We start from the raw sequence: 25,932 nt of genomic DNA, 5'->3' as shown, positions 1-25,932 counted from the left end.
TATTAATAGTAGCACCATTATTAGTCAACGCCAAAAGTGGCGATCGTCATGCAGGACTCGACTCCTCCCGCTTCGGCTCTCGATGGGGGCGGCCTGGACAACGATCTGCTGACCGCTCTGGACGAGATGTTGTCCTTCTCGGGTGGGTCCAACGCGCAGCCCATCGAGACCGGCTGCCACTTGGTGGACGCTTTCGGGGGGCCCAGCGATTCCGGCATGATGCTCGGACTGGGAGATATCCCACCTCTAGAGCAGGACGAGCCCGTACAACAGACTGCAGGCTCCACATCGTCGCCTTCACTCGACCAGCGCAGAGGCAAAGACGTCCGGGCAGTTCCGTACGCGAAGCCCAAGCCGCGGCGTCGCAAGCGTCCGAAAGACGAGCTGGACTATCTGCGAGCCCAGGTGAAGGACCTGGAGGAGGAGCTGTCGAAGCTATCCTCCACCCCGTCGGCTTCGAGTGGCAGTGAGCTGGAGACGGACCACGACGACGACCTGTTCAGGAAGTGGAAGCACATCGCGGACCGACAGAAGGTCGAGGCGGATCTGTCCATGGTGGAGAACCTCAAGCTAAGGTCGATGCTAGAGGGGCAGCTGAAGGTTGCACGCAGCCTGGAGGCTGCGATTCAAAACCAGCAGGAAAAAGCTGCACAGTTGCTGACTTGGCACCCGAGTGGCGGGGGACTTAAGGCTATCGAGGGAGGACGACGACCGCGCGCGACGAGTGTGTCGGACGACTTGATCTTTGCCCAGCTGAACGTGGGGCTGGAAGCCCAGTACGCTGAGTTTGACAGCGTCATGGGCCAAACGGATTTAGCGAGCTTGCTCCAGAACTCCAAGGGCATCGAGACGTTTCGGGGTGCAGACGGCATCGCGTTCCGACACGAAGATGCTCGCCTCCTGCCTTTTTCTATGCCTGCTGTGCACCGCGCAATGTGGAGTTGTGTTCGCTACGGTAAGGCGAGGGACCTGTTGGGCCGCATCCGGACGCACGTCGTCAACAACGATCATCTGAACGTTCAGATTCTAGACGAGCTGCAGCTACCCAAGTCGCGGCGTTTTGACATTTGCGCACGACTAGCAATGCGGCGCTACTTCGAGCAAGATCGCATCGTGGTGGTATGGAGGGGATACGTCGAGGTGGCCGGCTCCATATTCGTGCGTCTGCACGAAAAAGGATATACGTCTGCCTCCGTCTTTGACTTCAGCAAAAACTCCTCAAGTGGTGGCAGCGTCAGCAGCAGTACGAGTGTACCGGGCTGTGCGTTCCGCATGGCACTGCAGATAAAGCCTGAGACGACCGAGTTTGAGTCCGAGGAGGAGGCGAGAGAGCATATCGGCGAAGTGACCAACCTGGTTGTCGGCTCGTACCATCGCAACTTCGGGATTATGTATCAGATCATTGAGAACCTTCTCTTCAGCGACTCGACAGGTGGCGCAGCGGATGCTGCGGACGAGCACGAGTTGGTGCGCTTTGCTGTGTATCAAAGCTAGAGCTGGTGAGTTGCGTGTACTCGTCGTGAAATTTGTTAGCCGGCACGCCCTAAGAAAACACTCGTTCCACGCAGCGCCTTTACAACCGGGTACGTATCGATTATGACAAATTCCTAAGCCCCTTGGTAAGTCCAAGTCGATATACTCAGCGATAGTGTTATTACCTACTTTATCATCTCAATGCTTATCATGGCGCCTTTTTGCAGATAACAGTATCGTGCGTGGTCAGTTTCGGGCACAGACTGCGTGCCCGAAACCCCTTGTCTCTAAATTTCCCTGCTTCCGTGTGTAAAGAGTCCCGGGATTCTCACTCCGACTTTCTTCCCTGCGCACCGAAGACAGCAATCGATGGACGCTGGGCTCACTCAATCAGCCATGGCCCACGACACGCCGAGCTTCACAGTAAGTTTGGCGCGCCAAGAATCATCGGGGACAGCGACAAAAGCACCGTGCACAAGTGAAGACTCCAAAGGCGTCGGTAATGTTGAGCGAGGAGGAAGCTCACGTCACCTTGGCAACGACGATCACCTGTTGCCAAGTAAAACGGCGAGTGTACAACAGCGCAAGCGTCCCAGCGAGGAAATAAAAGAATTACACGCCCAAGTAGCGGGACTGCAGGAGACATTCACATCGCTCATTCACACACTGAAAGTGGATGATGAAGCAAAATATGACGATGACGAGATCCCCTGGAAGTATCGTGCCGACCGAAAACTGAACGCGGTGCTGCTGGAGAATCAAAAGTTGAAAATGATGCTAGCAGGCCGACTCCGAGTAGCGCGAGCGTTTCAACAAGCGATTGATCACCACGTACGACTGCTAGCACGAAAACTCCCTTGGCCAAGCGGTAGCGATCGTCAAAGCTTGCCAGACGAGCTGATCTTCGCGTTGTTGGACGAAGAAAAGGAGTACCAGCTATCTCTCACGGACGAGGTTATGGAGGTCAGCGGGATTGCTCGGACGAAGTACAGGGTCCAGTCTCGGATTCAACTTCACCAAAATGGTATCTTCCATCACGGCGAAGTGCGCGAATTGCCATTTCCCGTGTTGGATGTGGCTGCTGCACTTTGCAATTGCTTTGCGCACGGAGTCAAAGCTGATACGGCCGAATCGAAGCGCTGTCGCAAACTTTGCATGAAGGAGAACTCCTTTTACGCCGTGACAGTCGAAGCTCTGGTACTCGTTTCGCACAAGTGAAAGCAAGACTTCTCCAAAGGTGTGTCTCCAAACCAAATCGCACAATCATCACGTGGACTTGCTACCACGAAAATGACGGCTGCAGATACGTCCGTTTACTCCAGCGAACTTGGGTCTCTATCGAGCCGGTCCATTTTAACAATGCACATACGCTCGGTAGCATTCTTCGTATGGCTGTGCGTATTGCTCCTGTTGAAGGGAAGTGCGACGTCGAGGAAGCAGCGCACATCAAAGAGATGGCGGGCGTCGTTACGAGTACATTCTACCGAAACGCCGGCATCGTGTTCAAAGCGATGATTGAGCAGCTTAGGGCGTCGACCGGATAGGCGAGGTTATTCCGTGTGCAATGCCTGCACATAGGATAACTAGTGTTTTCTGGCCCAGGTTTCATTGAATAGCTCGCGTAGTCACACGATCTCGTTGATAGCCGTGCCATTGATCCGGGTCTTTGTAGACCGTTTCTCGAGGAGGACACTGCTTGGGGGGCAGCAAGACCAAGCCAGGCTCATTTTCGCGGAAGTTTGTTCACTGGGATATGATCTCAACGTTCAGAAGCTGGAGCACATCGAGGAGATGTCTCATTCATGCGCCACCACAACATGATCACCAATGACATGGAAATTGCTTGATTTTACTTTGCTTCTCTATCACATCCACTTTTCGTCTTTCGTCCTTGCGATCAAGTTTTCTCTGCGTCGTTCAGCCCGCAGTAGTCTGCTCAGTCTAGAACTTACGACTTGGTTAATCTGTCGTCGTCGAGATGACAACGGAGTCTCGTTCCAGCACTCCAGCGTTAGTATCTTGTCAATTCGATTATCGGACGTCGCACAAGCGCAGCGGTTCACGGGTAGAAGACCTGGCCGTCCGAGCACTTCCTCGATATTCAGGTGCGCGACAAATACTCGCAAGCAGTCACTGTTGACAACATCGAAGTTCCCGGTTCACTACCTGCCGAAGTCAGAGCGACGGTTCTTCTATGGTCTGCCGACAAACCGCACCAATCTGTCACTTCTTGGTCATGCTACGTTGAGTATAACGATAGCAGATATGTTCGCTTGCTCCAAAAGATGTGGGCTTCTGTCGAGCCGATACCGCTAGAAGAGCAGAAACCGCAAGTCCAAGGAAGACCGCAAGGCTCGATCATGCGAACATTTGCTCGGTTGGCGCCTGTAGACACAGACCTCGATCTCGAATGGGCAGCCCACGTCGAGGAGATGTACGATCGTGAGACTGGGGTCGTCGCTCGGGCGGTGATAGATCAGTTAGCAGCGCTCTCGTTGACTTCCTCAAAGCTGACGCCTTGTTGGTGCCCATACAACACGCTGTCAGGGCATTAGCTGAACTTACGAAGGTTAACGTGAATGAGAATGCGAACAAAGTGCTGCGCGTTCGTTTTGTGTCATTTTAAGCACCCTAGAAGCAGCGCTCCCTCGGAGTCAACAGTAACGACGATCGTCAAGTCCGCACAGCGACAAATGGATGATGCTTCGGATTTCTTTGATGACCACGTAACGCACACGTAGCTAAATCATACTTTTTGGTAAACTTCGATAAGATCTCTAGCTCATATGGAGACGTGTCCGCTTGTTTGCCTTTTTTGTTCTCTCGAACTGCCTGTATATCTGGCCTCTGTTGAATACGCTCTTGCGATCGAACTCTCTCTACAGTAGATCTAATCTGTCGCGGTCAGCTCAGCACAGCAATAAGTGGCTTTACTTCACGAAACCTTCTGCCCCCACACCAAGATGGTGGTGAGGCCCCCACCTTCTGCCCCCCCCCTCGTTTACGAAAGAAACATGGACACATAATCACGACGGATGCATGGTCAATCGAATGCCGAGCTACCACCCTTCGATCGAATTCGACACCTTCGATGAAAGCGATACAGAATATCTCCTAAACCTGCTAGAAGAACCTGGAACAAATGAACCAACGCAAAAGCTTATAGACCGAGGAGAACGGCCATTCCCGTACACCCGATCGAAGACTTGCAGGCACAAACCTGCACTCGCAAGTGATAGAGCTTGGGGCACTGCTAGCGTCACTGAGCCACAATGACCAACGACAAAAATGACTACTGTGTGGTGGAGCGGCTGAACAAAGCGACACCGAAATGCTTCGACGGCTCCGGGAAGAAAGTCACAACAGGGAAATGAAGGCCACGATGAATCGTCAGCAGCAATAGTGAGTACAGTGCGGGAGAATCGAAAGTTGCATGCAATGGCTGGTCGCCAATTCCAAATTGCGAGGACACTTCGGAGCGCTATCGATGACCACGTGCGACTTGCGCCCGGAATACACGTATTTCGTGGCCGAGGAGTGTGTCAGCTTCCGACCAGCTCGTCTTTGCGTTGCTGGACGAAGAGAAAGAGCACCAGTTCGCCAAGATCGGCAAGGTGTTCGAGGAGAGCGGTACCGCTCGGGTCTATCATTCTTTGAGTTCTCGACTTCAACTTAAGCATGAAGCAAATGCAGTTTCGTCCCAACACACACAAACGTCTGCATGTACTGCTGTTCCGAGTCTCGGACGTCACTCCGTCGCTGCGGCACTCGATGAATTACAGATCAAAGGTCTGTCCGTCCGACCATTTTCCTGAACTTCGACCATTATTGCCATGCTATAACCGTCGACCATGTCGTGATCCCACCGCCCAAGTCAAATAGAGGCTTCTCTTGTGGTCAAGCCTCGACGGTTCATGTTGACTTGGTCCAGCTGTGTTGAGAACGAAGGCAGCAGTTCTGTTCGGCTGCTGCAAAGGATTTGGATGTCGCTCGAGTCGAAACCCTGGAAGCCAGCAGCTCAATCGACAACGAGAAGACTCAAGGGCCGTGAGGCAGGGCTGCATCATGCGGACGGTTGTGTGGTCGACGCCTGCCGACACTGATCTCGACATTGGGAAGGTGAGTCAGGTCGAAGAGATGGCGGCGGACATTGTACAGTAATCTACATGTACATGTACGAACGAGGGCAGGACTTGGTGGTCCGAGCGATTGGAGATCAATTGTTGACCAACTAACCTTCATAACATTAGCATGAGTCTCGAACAGATACCAGTAGAGACACTGCGTTTCTTTTCCGTTGCTCTCAATGCAGTCAGCGTTGTTCACCCGTGCTATGCTAATGCCAATCGCACGATTCAGCGCCATACAGTCCATGGTCGCCTTTGCCAGCATGCAGCATGGAGTCACCATGTGCCTCAACTGCAGCGGTCCTATTTCCTTCGCGGCGCCTGCGGCTGCGGCTGTCATTCCGCCAGGATGCGCCAACGTTACAGGGCGCTGCCATCCTCGCGTTGGACCCGCGCGACTGGCGTGAGGCGACCGCATTGCAGCCGCCGCCCCGCAGCCTGCAGTCCGTAGCTTTTCGCCGCAGGCCGCTCGGCTGTCTATGCCCGATAAGGTCTCTGGAGCATGGGCCACATGGCGCAAACGAGCGCCTCGGGTCTGTCCGAACGCCTTTGCACTGCGTTGCTTACGTCCTCGCATCCTGCAGCTCGTCCTCAAGAAAGAGGCGGTGACTGGAATACCGCTCACTTTGGAATTTTACCAGCGCTGAGACCCCGCCGATGGCTACCCTCTACTCTTCCCTGGGCTTCATACAGAAGCCCGTGGCGGACGAGCTCGAGCCCGAGGTGGCCACTCGGTCGCCCACGTACGCGTCGCCCGTGGGATCGGAGCTCGATGGCTCCAGCGAGAGCGACGGCGAAGTGCTGCTCAGTTTATTCGGCCCCGAGCCGCCAAGCAGCAGCAGCAGCAGGTCGCCGAGTCGGTCGCCGACCACCATCGATCTGTCGGACCGAGGCGGTCGACCGTTCCCGTACACGCGCTCCAAGACGCGCTGGCGCAAGCGGCCGAACGACGAGCTCAAGTACCTGCGCATGCAGGTGGTGGAGTTGGAAGGTCTCCTGGCGGCATTGAGCCACTCGGACACCAGGTCGCGCCTGCTCCAGTACAGAGAGGACGCGGGCGACAACAACCAGGCCGAGGCGCTGCAGAGGCTCCGAGAGGAGAGTCACACGAGGAAGATGAACGCGGCGATGATGGAGAACCGCAAGCTCCGCGCCATGGTGGCGAGTCAGTTCCAGGTGGCCAAAGCCCTGCAGACCGCGCTGGACGAGCACGTGCGACTCCGAGCGCGCAAGATTTGCTGGCCCAGCAGCGCGGCCGCGTCCGACGACCTCGTCTTCGCCCTGCTGGATGAGGAGAAGGAGCTGCAGTACGCAGACACAGACAGGATGCTGGATGAGAGCGGCGTGGCCCGCATCTACTTCCCCTTCTCCTCCGAACCGGCCCTTCAGCGCGACGCCAACGGCGTCTGGATCCAGCACAACGACGTCCGCGTGCTCCCGTTCCCCGTGCCGATCGTGGCGCGTGCCTTGCGGCAAAGCTTGAAACACGGATCGAGGGTGGGGCCGTCGCAGCACTGTCGTAAGTTCGAGGTGCACGACTGCTACTCGCACGCTGTCACGGTGGACAACGTGGAGTTGCCTGGTGCTCTCCCGGCTGAAATCAAGGGCCGGCACTTCCTCTGGTCGGTCGACAAGGGCGACCGCACTGTCATCAACTGGTCCAGCTTCAACGAGTACGACGACGGCAACAGACACGTCCGTCTGCTCAAGAGACTGTGGTTCGCGCTGGAGCCCATTAGCTTCGACAAGAACTGCATGGCCCAGCCTGGCAAGGTGCAAGGCTGCATTCTCCGAACGGTTGTTCGATACACGCCAGTGGACCCTGACCTTGATACCACAATCGTTGAGGACATGGCGGACATTATTATCGCCGGCTACAAACGCGACTCGGTGCGAGTCGTTCTGGCGGTGCGAGATCAGTTGGCAGCGTTAGCTGCTTCTAGGAGATGAAGAGTCAATATATGTAATCAGTACACTTGTATTTTTCACTAACTCGATGATTTTGCTAGATGTATCAAACTAAAGTGGCAGAAGTCTCTGTCATACCTTTGTAATAAGCACGAGATAAAAACCTAGCTGTCCTTGAACCACAGGTGGTCTGAACGGTAAATAAAATCATTCATGCTGTTTCTTGGCCGTGAGAGTTAATTTTTGCTGCGGGAAGAATAAGAGTAATGTGGATAGGTATTATAAGTGTTACGCGCACAGTACCTAGCTGTTCTGCAGGCCCTCGGACAAGAAGCGTTCACGTCAACTACATGTACACGGAAAACTACTCACGAAAAAAAAACGAGCGCTCGGAAATTGATGATACGTCCTGTACCCGCGAACCGAGCGCAGTACTCGCCAGCCGCTGTAATTTACGAGAAAGCGTCGTTCTTCGCCGCTCGCCTATGCATGCCTTGAAATTCATCAAGTTCTGAGGCATCAGTCGATTCTATGTGTGGGCACCTCTCTCGTTAGCGTTCCCCGTGCACTGTGCCCCGTTTGAAGTTCAAAGTCCCACCACCACCATCTTGGAGTGTCTCGAGCGCCAGTACACATGCCGAGCGCCGGCTTGGCCACGAAATGGCTCGGCATTGCGAGCCACTTCAAAGCCTGTCGCACCGGGAGCTGCGTGTCATCGTGCCACTTTCCGCGCGCATGCGATCTGTATTTGGTTCAAAAAGCCTCGCTGGCCTCTTTGGTTCGCAGCAGACCAACAAAGGCAAGTGCGCATTCGCTGGCGTTGAGTAGTTTCGCCCAGGATTCTACCTATGCCAGACCACCTGTGCATCGAACTGCAGGTGATGTTAGCATGTGGATCATATGCCAACGCGCTCAACTGCTGAGTCAGGGTCACTGTGCACAGTCCGATTATCCGAGCCTCAAAAAGCCGGACGTAAGTCGAGCCAACGACCAAGGCCTAACCGCTCCGCCATCCAAACGAAACAGCATCAGTAACGGGAAGACTGTCCACAATACCGTGCGGCATGGACATACGATGGACTCATTCGGGAATTTGGTGAGGCTCCGATGAGTGTGCCGAGCTTTTCGCACAAGCTACTTCACTGTATGCCCGAGGGTGACTTGGAGACTCGAAAGCCCTCCTTTTCAACGCATACGACCGACTCGGACGCGTCCAGCAATGAGAGCGACAACGACGTGCTGATGAACCTTTTCAACCAGCCCAGTGGGTCGAGCAACTCACCGACGAGCGAGCGATTCGACCGAGTGGGGCGCCCGTTTCCGTACACCCGATCGAAGACGCGGTGGCGCAAGCGTCCAACCGACGAGCTCAAGTACTTACGGTCTCAGGTGGCCGAGCTGGAAAAGCTGCTCGCGAGCCTCAACTGCGCGGACGGACGGACGAAGCTGCTGGGCTCGGGAGAAGATGCAGGGACCGCCAACCAGACCCTCCGCAAACTCCGCGAAGAGAGTCACAGGAAGAAGCTGAAGGCCGGACTGGCTGAGAACCGGAGGCTTCGCTCGATGATACTCACCCAGTTCCAGGTGGCGAACGCGCTTCAGACCGTGATCGACGATCACAGGAAACTCAGGACACAGAAGATGTCCTGGCCGAGCCAAGCGGATGTGTCGGACCGTATCATCTTCTCCTTGCTGGACGGGGAGAAGGAGCACCAGTACGCGGACGTAGACAGAGTGCTCGAAGAGTGCGGGGTCGCTCAGATCTGCTACCCACTGTACTCGAGACTTCTGCTCCACCGTGACGGGAACGATGTGTCGTTCCAGCACAACGAGGTGCGCATGCTTCCGTTCCAGGTGGCGGACGTCGCTCGCTCGCTACGCAATTGCCTGAGCCACGGTTCGAGGGTTGGGCCGGCGAAGCACTGCCGGCATTATGAATCCTTCGGCAAGTACTTCCATGCTATCACATCGGATACCTTCAGGCTCCCCGATGCAGAACTAGCTGACGTCAAGTCAAGGGTTCTTCAGCTATGCATCCCTCAGGGTGAACGCACCGTGGTCGTTTGGTCAGGCTACGCCGAGTACAGTGGCTCGAAATTTATTCGTTTGCTCGAGAAGACGTACATCTCGCTGGAAGCGATCCCCATGGAGAAGCTCGGAATGTTCACGATGGGAGGGAGATCCCCGGGTACTATGATGCGGCTTGCTGTTCGGCTGACACCTGTGGAAACCGAGTATGACGTGCAAAAGTCAGAAGACATCGAGGAGATGGCAGACGTCGTAGTGCGTACCTACCAACGCACAGGCCAGCGCATGTTCCAGGCGATGTTGGAGCAATTAAAAGTCAGTATGTGAAACAGGTCAGTCATCCTAGTAAATACTGTTTCGTCGCGTTAGCTACGAGGACCACTTTGTTCAAGGCTGTCCTATTTTCCTGCTAACGTCGCGGCGATCTTCCAACTTGGACACTTGGGCTACAAATGAACGTCCAGCCCAGAATTTTTAATGGTAGTTGTAAGTCGTCAAATTGAGGTCATTTTCCCCCCCCCACAATTCGTGGGGGATGTAACCAGTGGTCATTGATCGCGTTGAAGCACTTTGTGCCACAAGCTTTGTGCAGTTGAAAGAAATGCAAACTCGGAATTACGTTCCTTCGGGATGGTTGTGTTGTGTTGCTGTTGAAGACAGAGGTTCCAGGCGCAGTTGTATCAATAGTCGAGGGTCTTTGTACGTGTCTTGCTGGGATAAGAAAGTTGTTTGGTTATTAATAGAAAACGTGCTGCGGCGCTTGCGGCCACCATTTGGTGGCCGCAAACGTCTTCGCATCGCATGGAACGATGTCCGTACAGCTGTGGTTTAAATAAGTTTGTTCCTTATCCGGGCGGGCAAGCCCTGACCTCTATACACCTTATGGCTGTCACGCCGTCACGCTACACGAGCTAGACATTAAAAATACAAAGGATCGCCTTGCTGGTCAAAACAGAGATCGGAGGCATATGCATGCTTAGGACGTCTGAACGGCAACCCTTGATTGCCGCAAAAATCCCCATAACGTTGTTGTTCCAACATCCACCCGGCGGACGTACCAAATGGAAAGTGACATCTGTACCTCTTCCAGGATAGCCTACCGTTGAAATGGTGACGATCTGCCTGCTCACTTTGAAATTGACTTCGAGATGGATACCTTCCAAGACCCCTTGAGCGTGCAGGTGCCGGCGTACACGGTGGCAACCGACTCGGACGGATCAAGCAGCGACGACAGCGAACTCCTCGTCAGTCTGTTCGAGCAACCTGGGCCAGCGTTCTCGGTGACGACACCCGGGTGCGACAGAGGAGGCCGCGCTTTCCCGTACACCCGCTCGAAGACACGCTGGAGGAAGCGCCCGAACGACGAGCTCAAGTACTTGAGGTCTCAGGTTGTCGAGCTCGAATGCTTGAAGGTGGCATTGCACCAATCCGGAAGACTTCCTTCAGCGCCAGGCAAACACAACCAGGCTGCGAAGCTTCAAAAGCTTTGCGAGGCGAACCAAAGCCCGAAGGTGTACGCAGCGCTCGTGGAGAACCGGAAACTCCGAGCGATGGTTGCGCGACAACTACAAGTGGTGAAGACGCTGCAAAGCACAATCGATGAGCACGTGAGGCTGAAGGCGCAGAAACTCCCGTGGCCTGGCAGCGTGGAAGCACCGGACGAGTTGATGGGCGCCATACTGACTGAGGAGACTCATCAGCAGCAGTATCCTCCCTTCGCCGGCTTTTAGGAGGATGCCTCCAGAATTTATCTAATTAAACCAAAATGAAGAATTGTCCCAACATAAGACGCGAAAGCCATCAGTTTTGTAGTTGATGAGTGCGATCAAAGGGTGTATATGTATGAACATGCGAAGTTCGTGAAAGCTACTCCTTCGTTGGTATATGTACCAAGTGTAAGTCTAATGTGAGACCACTTACAGAATTTGTTGTTAACAAATTCTTCGCCTTGAAGTAACCTTTACCTATAAGCCAAGCTACAATACAAAACGATCCTTCGCGTCCTTACTGCACAAGAGCCGCCGGAATGCGCGTGATCGAAGGGCGAGCCCAACTCGTCAGGTAAATGTGGTCACCGAAGCGAGACGCTCCTGACACGATCGGTGTTTGGCCTTGCGAAGCCTCGTACACATGGCGAATATCGCCGGTCTCCAAGTCAACGGAGGCGAAAAGCCCTAGGCGGTGCACGAAGATCACCGTCATCCACGTCGGCAGCAGGGACAGCAGCTTGCGCATCTTCACACTCCCCTTCACGTGGCTGAAGATACCTCCGTCGTTGCGAGAGACCATTCCCACCATCAGCACTTCGGTTTCATTCTCCCCAGCCCCCACCTTCTCAATCGAGATATTATCAGGCTCGCCGGGCAGGAAAGCGAAGTCTTTGATGCTCTTCGTCTTGAAGTCGAAGCGCACGATCTTGCTCTGGAACATGATCGCCACCAGCAAGCCGCTGCCGTCCTTGTCCAGCGTCAGACTGTTCGGAAAACCCAGACCGCTGGCTTCAATCGACACCCGCTCGTTCCTCGGGTCGAAGCGCAGCAAGTATCCCGTCGGCATGCGCTCCAAGAACTCCATCACCACGCGGTTGCGCTGGAAGCGACGGGAAGACTCCGTCACGTACACTTCTCCCGTCTCCTGTACTACAGCGATGCCATTGAGGAAGTTCACGTGCTCCTCCCCGACACGGCTGAACAGCAGCGTGCGCTTGCCGTTGGCATCGAACAGCAACAAGCCCTTGTAGGCGTCAGCCACGAGCAGCACTTGGTCACCGGCGAACAGCTTGGCGTCCGGGATCCTCTTGAGGAACTTGGCGTACGGCTTGGACGCCGCGAACACGAGGCCCAGCGGACGTCCGCACGTCGGCTCCATGGGCAGCGTGCCGCACTCGGGGTCCTCGCGTCCGGTCCTCGAGAAGTTGCGGAGCTCGTCGGCTGCAGCCCCGAAGCTGGCGAGGCGGCCGTCGGCCAGACCGACGTAGGCCACTCCGTCCTGGCTCACAGCCAGGTCCTCGGCGCTCAGCGCCTGGTTGAGGAAGAGCGACTCGGCCAGCGGCGCCTCGAACAGCTCCGTGTTGCTGACCAGCGCCCTGGTTTTATCGTATCGCATCTCCTGCTGGCTGGTGCGCAGCTCGTACGCGTAGTCCAGCGGCTGCGGATCCACCTCGCCCGGGTACTGGTCCAGCGCCGAGGACAGCAGCATCACGAAGAAGCATGCTGCGAGCAGCTCTCGAGACAGGAAGTTGCGCAGCGCCAGCATTGCTCGGGAGGGGGGCACGCCTGATTGACGAATGATCCGTCGAGGCTTTTTGGGCCTCACGTAACGGTTGGTACACAATATTGTGTGAAGAGTACGACCGGATGATTACCGCGGCACGTTGAATCAGATCAGTATACTGTTCATCCCATGAACTTTCGACCATGAAGTTCATGGTCCATGCAGAGCGAAGGCTCAGTCGTTTATTGCAGTCGTGGAGGTTTTAAGTTGCATTCAAGATCGTGGCCATGACACTATGTAGAGACACTCGTCCTGTGCTTCGTTGTACGGGTCGTGCTGCTGCTACCAACACGAAGGCAAGCAGGTCAATCTGAGTTTTTTTTTTCTCATGAATACCTAGCTGCGCCCGTCAACATCCTGGGTGGTCCGCTCGCTGGGCATGCCGGTCAATTTTTGCGCAAAGGAGCACAATACTGCAACCGGATTTACGGCGTGAATTCGTTCATGAGAAGGTTTTCCAACACTGAAGAAGAGCAAGCCTAGTCTCCGCTTTTTATCAGTTTACAACACCGCTCCATCGGACGACCTGCCGAATCATGGCTAAGGCAGTTCTGGGTAGCAAGAAGCACACTCTCCACTGGAAATGGTAACACGCGTGTGTTGTATTAGGAGGAAGATATACCCCGTCAATCATGATCAACTTGGACAGTGGAGTTGACATCGTAGTTCCATGCATGTAGGTTTCGTAGTCCCCAAAGCCTCGTCCGCACGCGTGTAGGGTTCTTCCAAACGTTGCTCAAGCAGGGTATAGACTAACTCGTCCGAAATTTTTGAGGCACGCGGTCGTCCCATTCCAGGACTGTTGTCGGCAAACCTTCGTCATGTGCTGGGTCAATTGCACTTTCCAGAGTTCGCCCAACGCGTATCTGTCCTTCCAACTTGGTTCGAAGGTTGAGATTTTCCATCAACACTGCATTGGCTTTTGTACTCTGCCGTAAAGCGATGCATTCCCAGGTTTCTTCAGCACTGCCAACGCGTCATCGTGGTTCGGCCGCTTGCGCCACCTCCCTTGGCGTCTCGTGTATGGGGTCACTCGTTGTTTTTGTCTTCACCGGCATTCGACAGCGCCACTGACATTGGTGCGCTTAGTGCCGAGGATCAGCTCAGCGCAGGTTGCGTCCATATGTACAGTTTCGTGTTAGCGATGGATCTTAGGTTAGATCACCGTCATTCGTTCACCACGCTTTTTATCGTTGGCGAGGTTCGGTTCGATTAGTCTCCGGTGGCAGAATCATCTCGCTTCGAACTGTGTCAGCATCCGAGAAAATCTCTGCACTATTTGGTACAATGCTAGTCGACCAGCCAGTACGACGTCGAAGTCACCAGGAGCAGCAGGGATACTTGTGGTATCAAGAACCATTAGTAGTAATTCGTGTTCTGGCCGACTGTCTCTGAGTAAATGACAGTGGGGTAAAGCAAGTAGAGATAGAAGCTGAACTTGCCCCAGTGGCGAAGCACGTCCATTCGAGTATCGTGGACACCGATGGCGGTAACAGCATCTCGATCACGGTGGCACAAGCTAGCAGGCCACTGAATGGGTCGCCGGGAGGAACAGGGACAATGTTATCGTGAACCCACGTGGAAAGCAAGATTCGGAAGCTTTCGCTGAGTAACAAAACGAGCAGGATATACTCCACTACAGCATTTGCCATTTGCAGAACTTGAATCCGGTCTCGTTACGCCATGCATCGGGCTTCACAAAGACCACGAGATCGAGCGATCCCTGTAATAATGTCGAGATATGCGGTCGAAGCAATTGGTGGTGGAACCTGTACGTGTACACGCCATCGTACACGATCCAGACTTGCAACGCGAGTTGGGCGACCCATCAAAGCTGGCGTAGTTTGACCACCACAACCACGAACACTGGAATGAAGAAATAGTAGGCAATCTCCAACGACAGCGTTCATAACATTAAGTAGCGGTGCTCGAAGTCGAACGTGAGCACCTTAACTTGTCTGCCGATTCCACTAGGAAGAATCGCTCTTGGTACTCGAACGGCAGCCACCACAGCAAGAGTGCAACCAGAGCGAAGAACGGGTACACGCGGAAGAACCTCTTCATGAAATAGTAGACAAGAACGTATCCCCATTTGCGATAGCTTGTGCGTTGATCCACCAGCTTGATGCTCTTTTTGTGGAACAACATCGTCAACAAGAACGATAACAGCACGAAGGACGCGTCGACTGCAGTGGCCCCAACGTTGACGTTGTCGATGTATTCCTTGGAGTATTGTAGTTCCACCAACATAGCGGCGAGCCCTCGAATTCCATCAAGGTTCGTCGTTGCTGACGCCCTTCTTCTTGGTCTCGTTGACGGACTCTGTCCTGGGGGCTACTAGTCTGAGATTTCTTGAAGATGTACCACGACAACGTCGAGTTTATCGCTTGCTCTAGCCTCACTTCGACCAGCACGCAGCATGGTCGATTCAATTGATCCTTGCAGCGTTTGTTGTCCGAAGCTTGCTGCCTACAAGAACAGTTCGGAAATGAGACACAGCGCTACAAAGTGCCCAAAGAGATGCCGAACCCAATCGCAATACCTTACTACTTTGCAAACTGATAGCAAGTCGAACACAAATTTGCTTCCACTAAACGCGTGCGTGCTCCGTTGATAATGATCACTATTGGTCTTTTCTGCGTCTGACTGGGTGATGAATTAGCGGTCGCGCTCCCGGTCGCGGCCACGTTCTCGGTCTCGATGGCGCTCACGACTCCGACTGCGACTGCGATCTCGGTCCCGATCGTAGTAATCGCTGTTGGGGCGGTGCGGGCGGTAAGGCCGGCTTCTGTCGGATCGGCTGTGGTGATGAGCACCACTGCGGTAGTGGTCATTGCGCTCGCGATACCCACTGCGCTCGCCACGCTGACGCGCGCTGCGGTGTTGTTCGCTACCCTTTCCGTTGGCTGCGGCCGCTGCAGCCATCTCCTCGTGGTGACGTTTCTTCGACTGGTACTCATGAGTAGACGACACGCAGAACTTTGGCAAACTACAGCATCAACAGCAAATGTTAGTTTTCTTCCAAAGCAGTTCGGGAGCTGGCTACTCACTCTCGCGGCTTGCAGGTTTGTACGCGCCAGAAGTAGTCGTGGTCCATGGCTTCCGCGGCCGTAATCCGCTTTGCAGGGTCCAATTGTAATAGCTTTTCCAGCAAGTCGACCGCATGCGGAGGGAAACTGAACGACCAAACATTTCCGCAAAGGTTAGCCCTTCGGTGCGATGCAATGACGAACCCAAGCCCACGTACTTTTTGAATCGCTCGCGCAAGGGGCACACATACTTATCATCCATCTGGAAGCTTTCAGCACCAGGCAATTTGAAAAATCCGGGCCAGGTTTCCTCCGTGGGCATGTCACAGAGTCCAAATATCAATTGAAGCTGCAACACGGTTGCCAAATACGAAAAAAAAAGCGTACGTATCAGCTCCAAATCCAGCGCAGCCACAGTTCAACATATTCGTACCTGCTCAATCTCTGTTTTCCCCTGCAAAATGGGTTTTCCCAGTAACAGCTCGCCGAAGATGCAACCAATCGACCAGATATCAACCGAGAAGTCGTACGACGTTGAGCCCATTAGAAGCTCCGGCGGTCTATACCAGAGCGTGACGACCTTATTTGTGTATCTCCCCGCCTTGGCGTTAACTTCGTTCCAAAACCGCGAGAGACCGAAATCGCCCACCTTCAGCATGCCCTGGTTGTTCAACAGCAGGTTAGATGCTTTGATATCGCGGTGGATGATCTTGTTCCGGTGCATGAATGCAATGCCAGTGAGCAGCTGCCGCATATAACACTGGATCTGCGTGCGAGTGAACTTAACACGCGGGTGGTTCAACAGACCAGACAGATCGTGCTCCATGTACTCGAACGCAAAGTACAGCGGCGGCCTCTTTCCTTCTTTGGGAGGAGCTGCAGGGTGCCCAATATGAAGTGCAGACATGTTGAGATACTTCTCAGGAAAGCATTATAGCGTCAGGCGAGTAGGCAACGTACCACTGGAAGATACGATCTCCTTCAGCTCCACAATGTTCGGGTGTTTGAGGTACTTGAGGATCTTCATCTCACGAATCGAGGTCACGGGGAACTGAAAACGCAAAATCCGAGCCAACAAACACTTAGCTCACGTGTCGCTCCAAGCTCGTCAGCCTCTCAGCAGCACCTACTCCGTTCTTCTCTACATCCGGCCTCAGCTTCTTGAGCGCCACAATGTCCTTCGTGACTTTGTGCTGGCACTTGAACACCTCACTACACCATCCACACCCGCAGAGTCAGTCAACCAACCTCCCCACCACACCACCAACCACCCAATAGCCGAATCCAACGCCGACGCACCCGTACGTCCCGGACCCGACCTTGTCAATGATGCTGTAGTTGTCGATGTCCCCCACATAGAACCTCGGCTTCTTGGCGGGCGGCTCCCTCACGGAGTCCGCGGCCATGATCTCCCTCTCCCTCACGGCGCTCCTCATGGACGCGATCACGGACGACGGCGACGCGTCCGCCAGCCCCAGCAGCTCCGCCGAGGCGGCGGCCTCGTCCCTCTCGTCGTCCCCTTCCTCCCCGCCGCTCTCGTCCCTCTGCTTGGGGGTCTCAGGCGGGGGCGGCGGCGCCTGCGCCTCCTGTTCCGCGGCCTTCACGGCGCTCTCCAAGGCTCCAGACAGGTCCACGGCGATCTTGGCGCTCGGGGGCGAGTAGGGCGGCGGCGGGGGCGGCGGCGGCGTGCCCAGCGGGGAGGCCACGGGCGGAGAGGGCGGCGGCGGCGGCGTGGGGAAGCTCTGCGGCTCCGCGGGCTCGTCGGCGCTCTCGCCGCTGCGCGCGTCGTCCTGCTCGTCCTCCGTGTTCTCGTTCTCCTCCAGGGGGCGGTACTTGGGCGGCGTGCACGAGGGCGGCGGCGGCGCCGGAGGGTCCTCGGGGCAGGGCGGCAGCGGCGACGAGAAGCTGCTGCCGCCTCTGCTCTTGGGCGCGGCGTCGGGCGTGGCCAGCGACAGCACGGGCGGCGTGCGCGCCGTTCTGCGCGCCTTGGGGGTGGCGCGCGCCGGTTTCTTCGCGCTGGCGGGCGTGGCGGACGCTTGCGGAGGCGGAGACGCCTGCGCGGGCGGCGGCGGGGGCGGCGAGGACGGCGCGGGGGGCGGCGAAGGCGGCGACGGCGCGTCCGCCATGCTCCTCCTGTAAATGGTCTTCGGTCGTCCTGGGAATCAGACGGAATCAGGCCGTGGTGCAGTCTTTCCGAGACGAGACAGGAGTGATTGTCACCGGATGTTGAAGTTGTTGCTAACGGCCACTGTACCGTGCGACTTGCAGTGACGACGCCCCCTAGAAACGACTTGCGGGCGTTGTCGGCGCCGCAGTTGCCCGCTTTCTCGCTCGCTGGGAGTGAATGGTGCAGCGCTTTGGGGCGGCGCCGTCGCTGCTGCCTGGCATCAACGAGAGCTCGACGTCGCTTGACGGAAGCGCAGGCCACGTGAGCATGGGGGATTTGTCCGCCCACCAGCGCCAGAGTGAGTTGCGGTGCGAGATCTGTGGTTGGGTTGGTGCGTCTGACTGAGCTGTGTGCTGTGTGTGTCTGTGTGTGCGTGTGTGTCTTGCCTCCAGCCATCGAGTTCTACATGTACGTGTTCCTGGGCGTCGTCATGGCGCTGGCGGGGGGCTCCATGCTGCTCTACTGCGTGCACCAGCGCCGCCTCGAGCGGTTCGAGCACGACGACAACCTCAACAACAACATGCAGCGCCACCTGCTCGAGGACAGCGTCGTCCAGGACGGGCAGGCCGAGTGGCAGTGCTCCGTCTGTTACCACGAGAACCACCCGGCCAAGAGAGAGTGCCTCATGTGCGGAACCCCAGAAGGTACGACGAGCTACGAGGAACGACGCGCTCGGAACTCAATTAGTAACCTCACTTGCTGCGTTTGCCCGTAGTTATCTCGCAGGGGGTGGCAGCGACGACCACGAAGCAAGCGAGAAAGTCGTTCCAGCTCCTAACAACCGAGACGCCAGAGTCGCAGGCAGCGTTGGCTGCTCGAAACCGCTCCTTTCATGTGCGCCGGCTGAATGAAATGAACCTAAACCAGCGGCAACGAGGCGCGCGGCGACGCCACTTGTGGCAACGTGAGAGAACGCCCGACGGCCAGTTCCGCTGGGTGCGCGTAGGTCACTGCCAGCCGTCTCGCCTCAGCCACCTCGCCGCGAATATCCGCGCCAGCTTGCCTGCAGCTGCAGTCTCCCTCTTGCCGAGTACTCCAGAGGCTGAGCGATTGTCAGCGCCTGCTGCCTATGCTTACAGTCCCGAACAGGAATCTCCGCTTTCGATTGCGATGGACAACCACAGCAATAGAGAAGGCCTGGGCGTGGAAACGGAGTTAACTATGGTCGAGTCGGCAGACGCTGATGGAAAGTATTCCGCTGCAATCCGAAAGAATGCCTGTGGCTGTCGAAGTCCTACAGCCCTTTCAGCTTCAGCAATAAGCTCCGACGATGCACTGATAGCGCAGCCGTCGGTTGGCTACGTGCGTCATGTCAACGAGCAAGGTCAAGCCGAATGGGTTCCAGCAGACACGCTTGTGCACGAGCACGACACAGTAACTTCAATCGACTTAGACGAGTTCCCGCGAGCCACCAGCTACATTGACTTCGAGTCGATTGCTGCTCTGCCATTCAAATTGAAAGTGCGATGGTTTTTCAAAGAGCTGGGCAAAATAGCTGTGCCGTGGGATGAAGGTCACCTGTTACTGAAAATCCGTCGCGAGGCGGTGCTGGGAGAGTCCATGCACTTGCTCATGCTCGTTCCAGCAGCTGATCTCCGCCAGCGCTTGCGAATCGAATTTATCGACGAACCGGGGTTGGATGCTGGTGGTTTACTGCGCGAGTGGGTTTTACTCTTGTGTGAACAACTTTTCGACGAGAGCTACGGGCTCTTCCAGCGAACGCACGCGGATCAATCCGGCTACTGGTTGAACCCGAACTCACGGGAAATTCATCGAGATCATCTTCACTGCTTCCAGTTCGTCGGTCGGTTGTTGGCGAAGTGTCTTCTGGAGGGACAGCTCATGACGGTGCATCTAGCTCTCCCTCTCCTCAAGCACCTCCTCGGGGTACCGATTTCGTTCTCTGATCTCGAATTCCTGGATGCCGAACTCCATCGACACGCTCTCTGGCTGCGTGACAATGATGGCGCTGAAGCTCTCGAGCTCGATTTCACTATCCAGCGGCAGACAAGTGATGGCACGGTTGTCACGGATGAGCTCAAGCCAGGCGGCAAAGACATACCCGTGACGGACGCCAACAAGGAAGAGTACTTGACCCTGCTGCTCAAGCACAAAATGTTCGCTGGCGTAGGCGAGCAACTTGCGGCGCTGCTTCAGGGTTTGTATGATGTACTGCCACGCTCACTCCTCGCTGTCTTCGACTACCAAGAGCTGGAGCTGCTCTTGTGCGGTGTACCATCCATTGACGTCGCCGACTGGGAATCACACACCGATGTCCGCTACGTGCGCGCCGAGCAAGGCTTCAACTCACCCACCAGCAGCGAGCAGCAAGTTGTGCAGTGGTTCTGGGAGGCAGTCCGCGTATTCTCACAAGAGGAGCGCGCGCGTTTGCTGCAGTTCGTCACCGGCACCTCTCGCGTGCCAGCCGAAGGTTTCCGAGCCTTGCTGAGCCATGACGGCCGCATACGGCGCTTCGGCCTCCAACTGGTGTCCATCGGCGCCCCGCCCACAGGACTCTACCCGAAAGCCCACACGTGCTTCAATCGCCTCGACCTGCCTGTCTACCGCTCCTATGAAGAGCTCGTCACGTACCTCACCCTCGTCATCAACATGGAGATCACCGGCTTCACCATGCAGTAAATCCATCACCTCCAACGATAGCACAACCAACACAACCACAAACGACCTCTGCGTGAACGTACATGTATCGATATATCTATATGGTGCGTGGGCGGGAGGGCGTCCACCGACCGACTTTGCTGCTGCTTAGTTGTTGACCGAGAACTTGTGGCCGCACTTCTTACACTCGTAGAACACCGTCTGACCCTCATCGGCCGAGCGCAGCTGGAGCGTGTAGTAGTCCATCTCGGGGTTGTTGCACTTAGGGCACGTTTCCTCCACCGTGGCGCGGGCCGGGCCCGTGACCTCACTCATGACCTTCTCGGCGTCCAACCACTTGGGCGCCGGCTTGTCCTCGCTGCGGGTCACCACAGTCAGCGACGGCAGGTCTGCCATTCGCCAGGAATACCGAGTTAGTGGGAAATGTGTCAATGTGTCAATCGTCACAGAGAGCATTGGACGCACCCTGGTAGCGGCAGCGATACTCGCAGGCCGAGCACACGATGCTGTTGGTGTCCGGGTGGTCCAGGATGGTACCGCAGTGCGGGCAGAAGGCCGGGCCCGTAGCTGTGGCGCTGGAGGCGAAGAACTCGGTCGACATGGCTGTGTCTGCAGGCGCGCTAATGTGTCAATGGTTGCCGTTCAGCCAATTATCCTGGTCGGTGACGGACAATGTGCGAGTTGTGGCAGCAACGGACGAAATGAAACGGAATTATTGGAAATGAAAGTGGGGCCAAAATTAATTGTGCGACTTTCCATGATCAGGAGAACCACTCGCTCCACGCGAAGTCACCGCGTTGCTGTGAGTTCTGTGAAGTTGACGAGCCGTTGTGGGCGGTGCGCTTGGCGGCGATCTCGACGCGACAAATTGGACACGAGTTGCCGATCTGCAGCCACTCGTGCAGGCAAGCCGTGTGGAACATGTGCTGCGTCACGGAGGACAAGGCACAAGGTCAGGAAGTGTGGAAGGCAAAAGCGAAGGCAGGCCACATCCCCGTACCTGACACGGCATCCGCGTGACCTTCATGCCTATCGACATCTCCACCTGGCAAATAACGCACTCGCGCGCATCCTTCCGCACGATAACGTCCGCCGAAACACCTTCGTCGCGCTTGCGCCGGAGAAACGCCACAAAGCTATAGTAACAGTATCAGATAGCGACCTTGTAGAATATTGACCTGCAAACAAAACGTACCCGTTACCAACTTTCGCGCTCATCATGAACGCCGGGATTGTCACGCCCTTGCTTTCGCCCGTGGAGTCTGTCATCGTGTACGGCCAGATATCGACCGTTTGGATGATAATGACACCTGCAGCACCCGCCTCTTGAGCTCGAAGTACCTTGCGTGCGAACGTGCAGCCACCGCGAGCCATCACCACAATCTGCATAAACGCAAGGAGGGATAACCGTGAGAGGGTCGAGATAAATATCGAGCGCTCTCGAACACGGCGCATAGACCTTATCCTTCATCTCGTTGGCATTTTGAAAAGCTATTGCGCCGTCAAATGGATCGGCGACGACCACGTTGCGTTCCTTGAGAGCTTCACATGGACCAAAGTTTCCCGGAATAGCGATAACCTAGCCAAACAGCATAAAAGTCGAATCATTAAGCAATAGTTATCCCTCGCCTCGACGCCGCAGGATCGATTGCCCACCTCGCCCTTGATTCCCTTCACCACAACTGCCACTTCAACGGTTGAGGCTTGGTCTGCCACAAAAGACCCCAGGTTTCTCACTAGGGTGTTCCCAACACCAGCCACAGTTAGTACTTTCAGATAAAACCAAGTAGCTTTCCACATTCGCACCAGCCTCGTCGGACGCGGGGCGACGTGCTCCAGAGTCCCCTCCGTTCCAGTCGCCGCCGATCTGCGTCAGCAAACGCATCACCATCGCTTGCAGATCTTGCGCACTCGCCTCGGTCCCGCCAAACAGCGCGCCGCTCATATTCTACGACAGCAAGCCTCTGTCAGAAGTAGCAATTACAGCCTTCTGCCGCATCCAGCGTCAGCACACCGGGGTCGCTGTTGTCGCCTGCTGTCGACGCTCCAGCTCGCATCCACAGACCAGACACCGCTTCCCATCTGCAGCAGCATTAAAGTACAACTCAGTCAGCTACTGACACAGCGCAGCAGCAGCCTCCCTCCCTCCCTCACCTGACGTCGTGGCCTGCGGCGCCTCGTTGCAGTCTTTGCAGAAGAGCTCGGCCGCTGGAGTCGCTGCAGTCTGGTGATCGAAACGTTCAGGCACGGGGGAGGCGTGGTGTTAGAGGGGCTCGTAAGGTAAGTTGGCAAGCCCGCGTACGTTGGCGGAGGGCGGCCCTGTGAACGCCAAGTCGTCGAACGACGCCATGCTTTTCGCCAAATGCACCCGCCCAAAGCGATGAAGTGTATCCATGTGACGTGTGATGACACCTGTCCAAAGCGATGAAGTGTATCCATGTGACGTGTGACGACAGCTGTCCACTGTAGGTATTTGACTGTCCCACTTGACGTCCGTCGAGCAGTGCTTTTGACTGCTGAGTGACGAGCCCTGCAGTACTCACATATCCGGGAAGGTGCTACATGTACTGGTGGCGAACGTGCACAATACACTGTATTACACCCGCGGGCTACTGCCGTGAACTACGCTCTAATAAGGCCCAACGTTGAGGGCATGGCATGAAGGGCATCAGCATGTGAGTGCAGGAAGTACAGTAGAGGCAAGTTCGAAGAGGAAGACTGTTAGGGGTATCCAACCAGACGAGAAGACTTCGGGAGCAACCCAAGCCGACAGTTGTTGTAGGCGCAGGTTGAAGTGGGCTTGGTGGTCGTGGATTTTATCGGCATGCTGCGTTTGGCGGCGCACTGCAGCTCTTTACACCCGATTTACGCACTTTTGATCAAAATGAGGAAGAAGGTTGGCGGGGGCGATTCTGCGTTCTTAGGCGAGAAAATCATGCGTTACATGCACTTCGTTCAGTGCGGGTTTGTAACCTTTTCTCCGCTAGTGGAGTCATCTCCACTGTGGGGGCATTCTTGCAGTGACCACTTCTGCGTGATCAAGCAATCTCTGGACCATCACGCGCGCAGGCGTGGTGAACACTATCCGCGACTGCCTTCATTTTTCATTTTCTGCGGTGGTCGCATGTTTACGAAGACTTCGGCCACGCAGTTGCAGTTGTTGTGACAGCGCTTGCAGCGACCGGCCAGGAGCGGCGGAGTGTTGGTCCGGCGATTTGAATGCAACTTGACCGGCAGACCGGCAGATCTGCGATTCGCCCGCCCAGCTCATGCCAAAAAATGCCCCAAGGGAAGGCAAAATTCTCAGGCAGCCATGGAGGCCGCGGAGACCGGTGCGGCTGGACGTTAGCGCGCGCACGCTTTTTTCGGGGCGAGCTCCTTGCACAAAGTCGGCGGAGTGACGGTCGTCGGAACGCAGATTAAAGTTTGGAGCGCGGCGAGAGATCGGCTCGGCCGGTTCGTCTGCGGCTGCAGCGCTCGGGAAGTGCTGGTCACCACCAGCGGCGGAGCTTTCCCTGCACGGCGCGTCCAGTCGCGGCGCCGGATGGTTCCGCGTCTCCGGGGCGAGTCCAACACTGCGCGCCGCAGTATCTCGAGATTCCAGTGCCGGCCATTGCGCGTGCCGTGCCCGGCACCGGCAGCGCGGGCCGATCGACCGCCACCGCCCCGGCACAGAGGGGTCGGGCCTGGCGCCAGGCACTAGGACGCAGTCTTGTCCGCCTCCGCTCCATGGCGGCGGGGTCTTCCAACGCTGCAGCACATGCGTTAGTAGGTAGAGCTCCCCAGCGGCGAGTCTCTCCTTCTTGCACGCAGGATGGTACATGCGCCGCCTGCTTTTACGACGAGCTGGGGTTGACTGGCGCCCACTATGCGCCGAGAGTCCAGCGCGCCAAGAGCCCACATGCCCCACAAGCTCGCCGTGATCAGCCGGGACAGCGACGGGCGCCGCGCTGACATGTGAACTTGCTTTCGCCCGGCAAGTCGCCGAGGGGCGTCATTACGCTTTTTGCACCCTAGCGCTCACGCCGCACCGAGACATTCGTGCCGACCCGCCACACCCACCCACACCCACCGCTCACATGACCGGAGTCGCCCTCCACCACAAGCGCAAGCAGCCCACGGGCGACTTGGACGCCGCCGCCAGCCCCGCCACCAAGCAGCTCGAGACCGACGACCTTTACGACGTCCCCGTCGGCATCTCCACCGACCGCGGCGGCAAGCTCAACCAGGAGGTGCGTCCGCTGCATAATACACCCTCACCGGCCCCGCGACCATGTAGCTCACCCTTGTGTTTCTCTTGCAGGACGCCTACTTCATCGGGGGCAAGGTAGTAGAGAGACTCACGCTGAACGGCTACTCCAGCTCAGCCAGCGGCTGCTTCGGCATCTTCGACGGCCACGCCGGAGACCGCGCCTCCCGCTTCTGCGCAGAGAACATCTTCCCTCGGATCCTCGAGCAGCTCGCCGAGGAGTCCACCGTCAACGATGCCATCACCAACGCCGTACGAGCACTCGGTACGTCGTCACGCTGCCGTCACTTCACACACACCCCTGCAAGTAATGCCAGTGCCTAACGTTTTTCTGCCTCCTCCTGTGCAGATGCTGACTTCTGCAACATCGCCCGCCACGCCTCAAACTCCGCCATCGCCGCCGCTGCACGACGAAGCCACGGCCGCTCGTTCGCCACAGACGACGGTTCCACACTCCTCGTCGCCATGGTGCGCGACGGCCTCCTGCACGTCGGCAACGTCGGCGACTCCCGCGCTGTCGTCGTCACCCGCAACGGCGACGCCATCGCCATGTCTTTCGACCAGAAGCCCAACCGCAAGGACGAGCGCGAGCGCCTGGAGGCCAAGGGCGCGTTCGTCACGGGCAAGCCCGACTTCATGTACAAGGTCTGGCCCCTCAAGAAGATGCTGGACGTGCCGCGCGTTAACGGCCAATTGGCCGTGTCGCGCTCCATCGGCGACCTGTCGCTCAAGCCCTACATCTCGTGCGACCCGGAGGTGCAGACCCGCAAGATCTCCAAGAACGACCGGTTCCTCATCCTGGCGACGGACGGCCTCTGGGACGTCGTCACCAACAAGGCGGCGGCGCAGCTCGCGGCCCGGTTCAAGGACCCGCAGGCGGCCGCGGACGCGCTCGTGGCGCTCGCGCTGGAGAGACACACCACTGACAACGTCACTGTCATGGTCGTGAAGCTGGAGGCCTACGACTTCACCACCAGCCGCACGGACGTCACCGCCGACTAAGTCGCCGCCAACACACAACTCACACAACACCAGCGAGCCATCGGAATGCTCGCTACA

The 25,932-nt window shown here is 56.5% G+C and overlaps 9 protein-coding genes across 12 annotated transcripts; 5 read left to right on the top strand and 4 right to left on the bottom strand.

Annotated features, from left to right (window-relative positions):
• Positions 1-48: 48 nt before the first annotated feature.
• Positions 49-7,550, top strand: IUM83_07527 (uncharacterized protein; the record flags this gene model as incomplete). Of its 2 annotated transcripts, XM_067931836.1 has the most annotated exons (5): positions 49-1,367; positions 1,433-1,499; positions 1,569-1,619; positions 1,701-1,711; positions 6,242-7,550. In XM_067931836.1, 5 exons carry the CDS (start codon positions 49-51, stop codon positions 7,548-7,550), a joined length of 2,757 nt encoding a protein of 918 aa, XP_067799040.1. The 2 variants fall into 2 exon arrangements, with proteins under 2 accessions (XP_067799040.1, XP_067799041.1); XM_067931837.1 differs by lacking the exon at positions 6,242-7,550 and having other exon boundaries at positions 49-1,432; positions 1,491-1,499; positions 1,569-1,583; positions 1,701-1,786.
• Positions 7,551-8,615: 1,065 nt separating this feature from the next.
• IUM83_07526 (Retinol dehydrogenase 14) lies at positions 8,616-9,863 on the top strand (the record flags this gene model as incomplete). Of its 2 annotated transcripts, none has more annotated exons than XM_067931835.1 (1): positions 8,616-9,863. In XM_067931835.1, the coding sequence occupies one exon, from the start codon at positions 8,616-8,618 to the stop codon at positions 9,861-9,863; it is 1,248 nt and encodes a 415-aa protein (XP_067799038.1). The 2 variants fall into 2 exon arrangements, with proteins under 2 accessions (XP_067799038.1, XP_067799039.1); XM_067931834.1 differs by having other exon boundaries at positions 9,150-9,863.
• Positions 9,864-10,684: 821 nt separating this feature from the next.
• Positions 10,685-11,266, top strand: IUM83_07525 (uncharacterized protein; the record flags this gene model as incomplete). Its single annotated transcript, XM_067931833.1, has 1 exon — positions 10,685-11,266. One exon carries the CDS (start codon positions 10,685-10,687, stop codon positions 11,264-11,266), a length of 582 nt encoding a protein of 193 aa, XP_067799037.1.
• A 274-nt stretch (positions 11,267-11,540) lies between these two features.
• On the bottom strand, positions 11,541-12,791 carry IUM83_07524 (Adipocyte plasma membrane-associated protein; the record flags this gene model as incomplete). Its single annotated transcript, XM_067931832.1, has 1 exon — positions 11,541-12,791. The coding sequence occupies one exon, from the start codon at positions 12,789-12,791 to the stop codon at positions 11,541-11,543; it is 1,251 nt and encodes a 416-aa protein (XP_067799036.1).
• A 2,676-nt stretch (positions 12,792-15,467) lies between these two features.
• IUM83_07523 lies at positions 15,468-17,964 on the bottom strand (the record flags this gene model as incomplete). 2 transcript variants are annotated; one of them, XM_067931831.1, is made up of 7 exons in its annotated part: positions 15,468-15,798; positions 15,860-15,985; positions 16,057-16,187; positions 16,272-16,714; positions 16,799-16,889; positions 16,969-17,050; positions 17,138-17,964. In XM_067931831.1, 7 exons carry the CDS (start codon positions 17,962-17,964, stop codon positions 15,468-15,470), a joined length of 2,031 nt encoding a protein of 676 aa, XP_067799138.1. The 2 variants fall into 2 exon arrangements, with proteins under 2 accessions (XP_067799138.1, XP_067799139.1); XM_067931830.1 differs by lacking the exons at positions 15,468-15,798; positions 16,057-16,187 and having other exon boundaries at positions 15,856-15,985; positions 16,369-16,714.
• A 218-nt stretch (positions 17,965-18,182) lies between these two features.
• Positions 18,183-20,645, top strand: IUM83_07522 (HECT E3 ubiquitin ligase; the record flags this gene model as incomplete). The annotated part of the gene is made up of 3 exons (XM_067931829.1): positions 18,183-18,303; positions 18,398-18,649; positions 18,721-20,645. 3 exons carry the CDS (start codon positions 18,183-18,185, stop codon positions 20,643-20,645), a joined length of 2,298 nt encoding a protein of 765 aa, XP_067799035.1.
• Positions 20,646-20,771: 126 nt separating this feature from the next.
• IUM83_07521 (Transcription factor S) lies at positions 20,772-21,225 on the bottom strand (the record flags this gene model as incomplete). The annotated part of the gene is made up of 2 exons (XM_067931828.1): positions 20,772-21,013; positions 21,090-21,225. The coding sequence occupies 2 exons, from the start codon at positions 21,223-21,225 to the stop codon at positions 20,772-20,774; spliced, it is 378 nt and encodes a 125-aa protein (XP_067799034.1).
• Positions 21,226-21,385: 160 nt separating this feature from the next.
• IUM83_07520 (zinc finger family protein) lies at positions 21,386-22,974 on the bottom strand (the record flags this gene model as incomplete). The annotated part of the gene is made up of 9 exons (XM_067931827.1): positions 21,386-21,550; positions 21,625-21,760; positions 21,820-22,007; positions 22,084-22,203; positions 22,281-22,360; positions 22,431-22,572; positions 22,639-22,706; positions 22,779-22,848; positions 22,927-22,974. 9 exons carry the CDS (start codon positions 22,972-22,974, stop codon positions 21,386-21,388), a joined length of 1,017 nt encoding a protein of 338 aa, XP_067799033.1.
• A 1,729-nt stretch (positions 22,975-24,703) lies between these two features.
• Positions 24,704-25,875, top strand: IUM83_07519 (putative protein phosphatase 2c 52-like; the record flags this gene model as incomplete). Its single annotated transcript, XM_067931826.1, has 3 exons — positions 24,704-24,856; positions 24,928-25,138; positions 25,223-25,875. The coding sequence occupies 3 exons, from the start codon at positions 24,704-24,706 to the stop codon at positions 25,873-25,875; spliced, it is 1,017 nt and encodes a 338-aa protein (XP_067799187.1).
• Between the last annotated feature and the right edge of the window lie 57 nt (positions 25,876-25,932).

Source organism: Phytophthora cinnamomi, assembly GCF_018691715.1.
Source record: "Phytophthora cinnamomi strain GKB4 chromosome Unknown Contig6, whole genome shotgun sequence".
Lineage (NCBI taxonomy): Eukaryota > Oomycota > Peronosporomycetes > Peronosporales > Peronosporaceae > Phytophthora > Phytophthora cinnamomi.
This window is presented reverse-complemented; position numbering and strand designations above follow the sequence as displayed.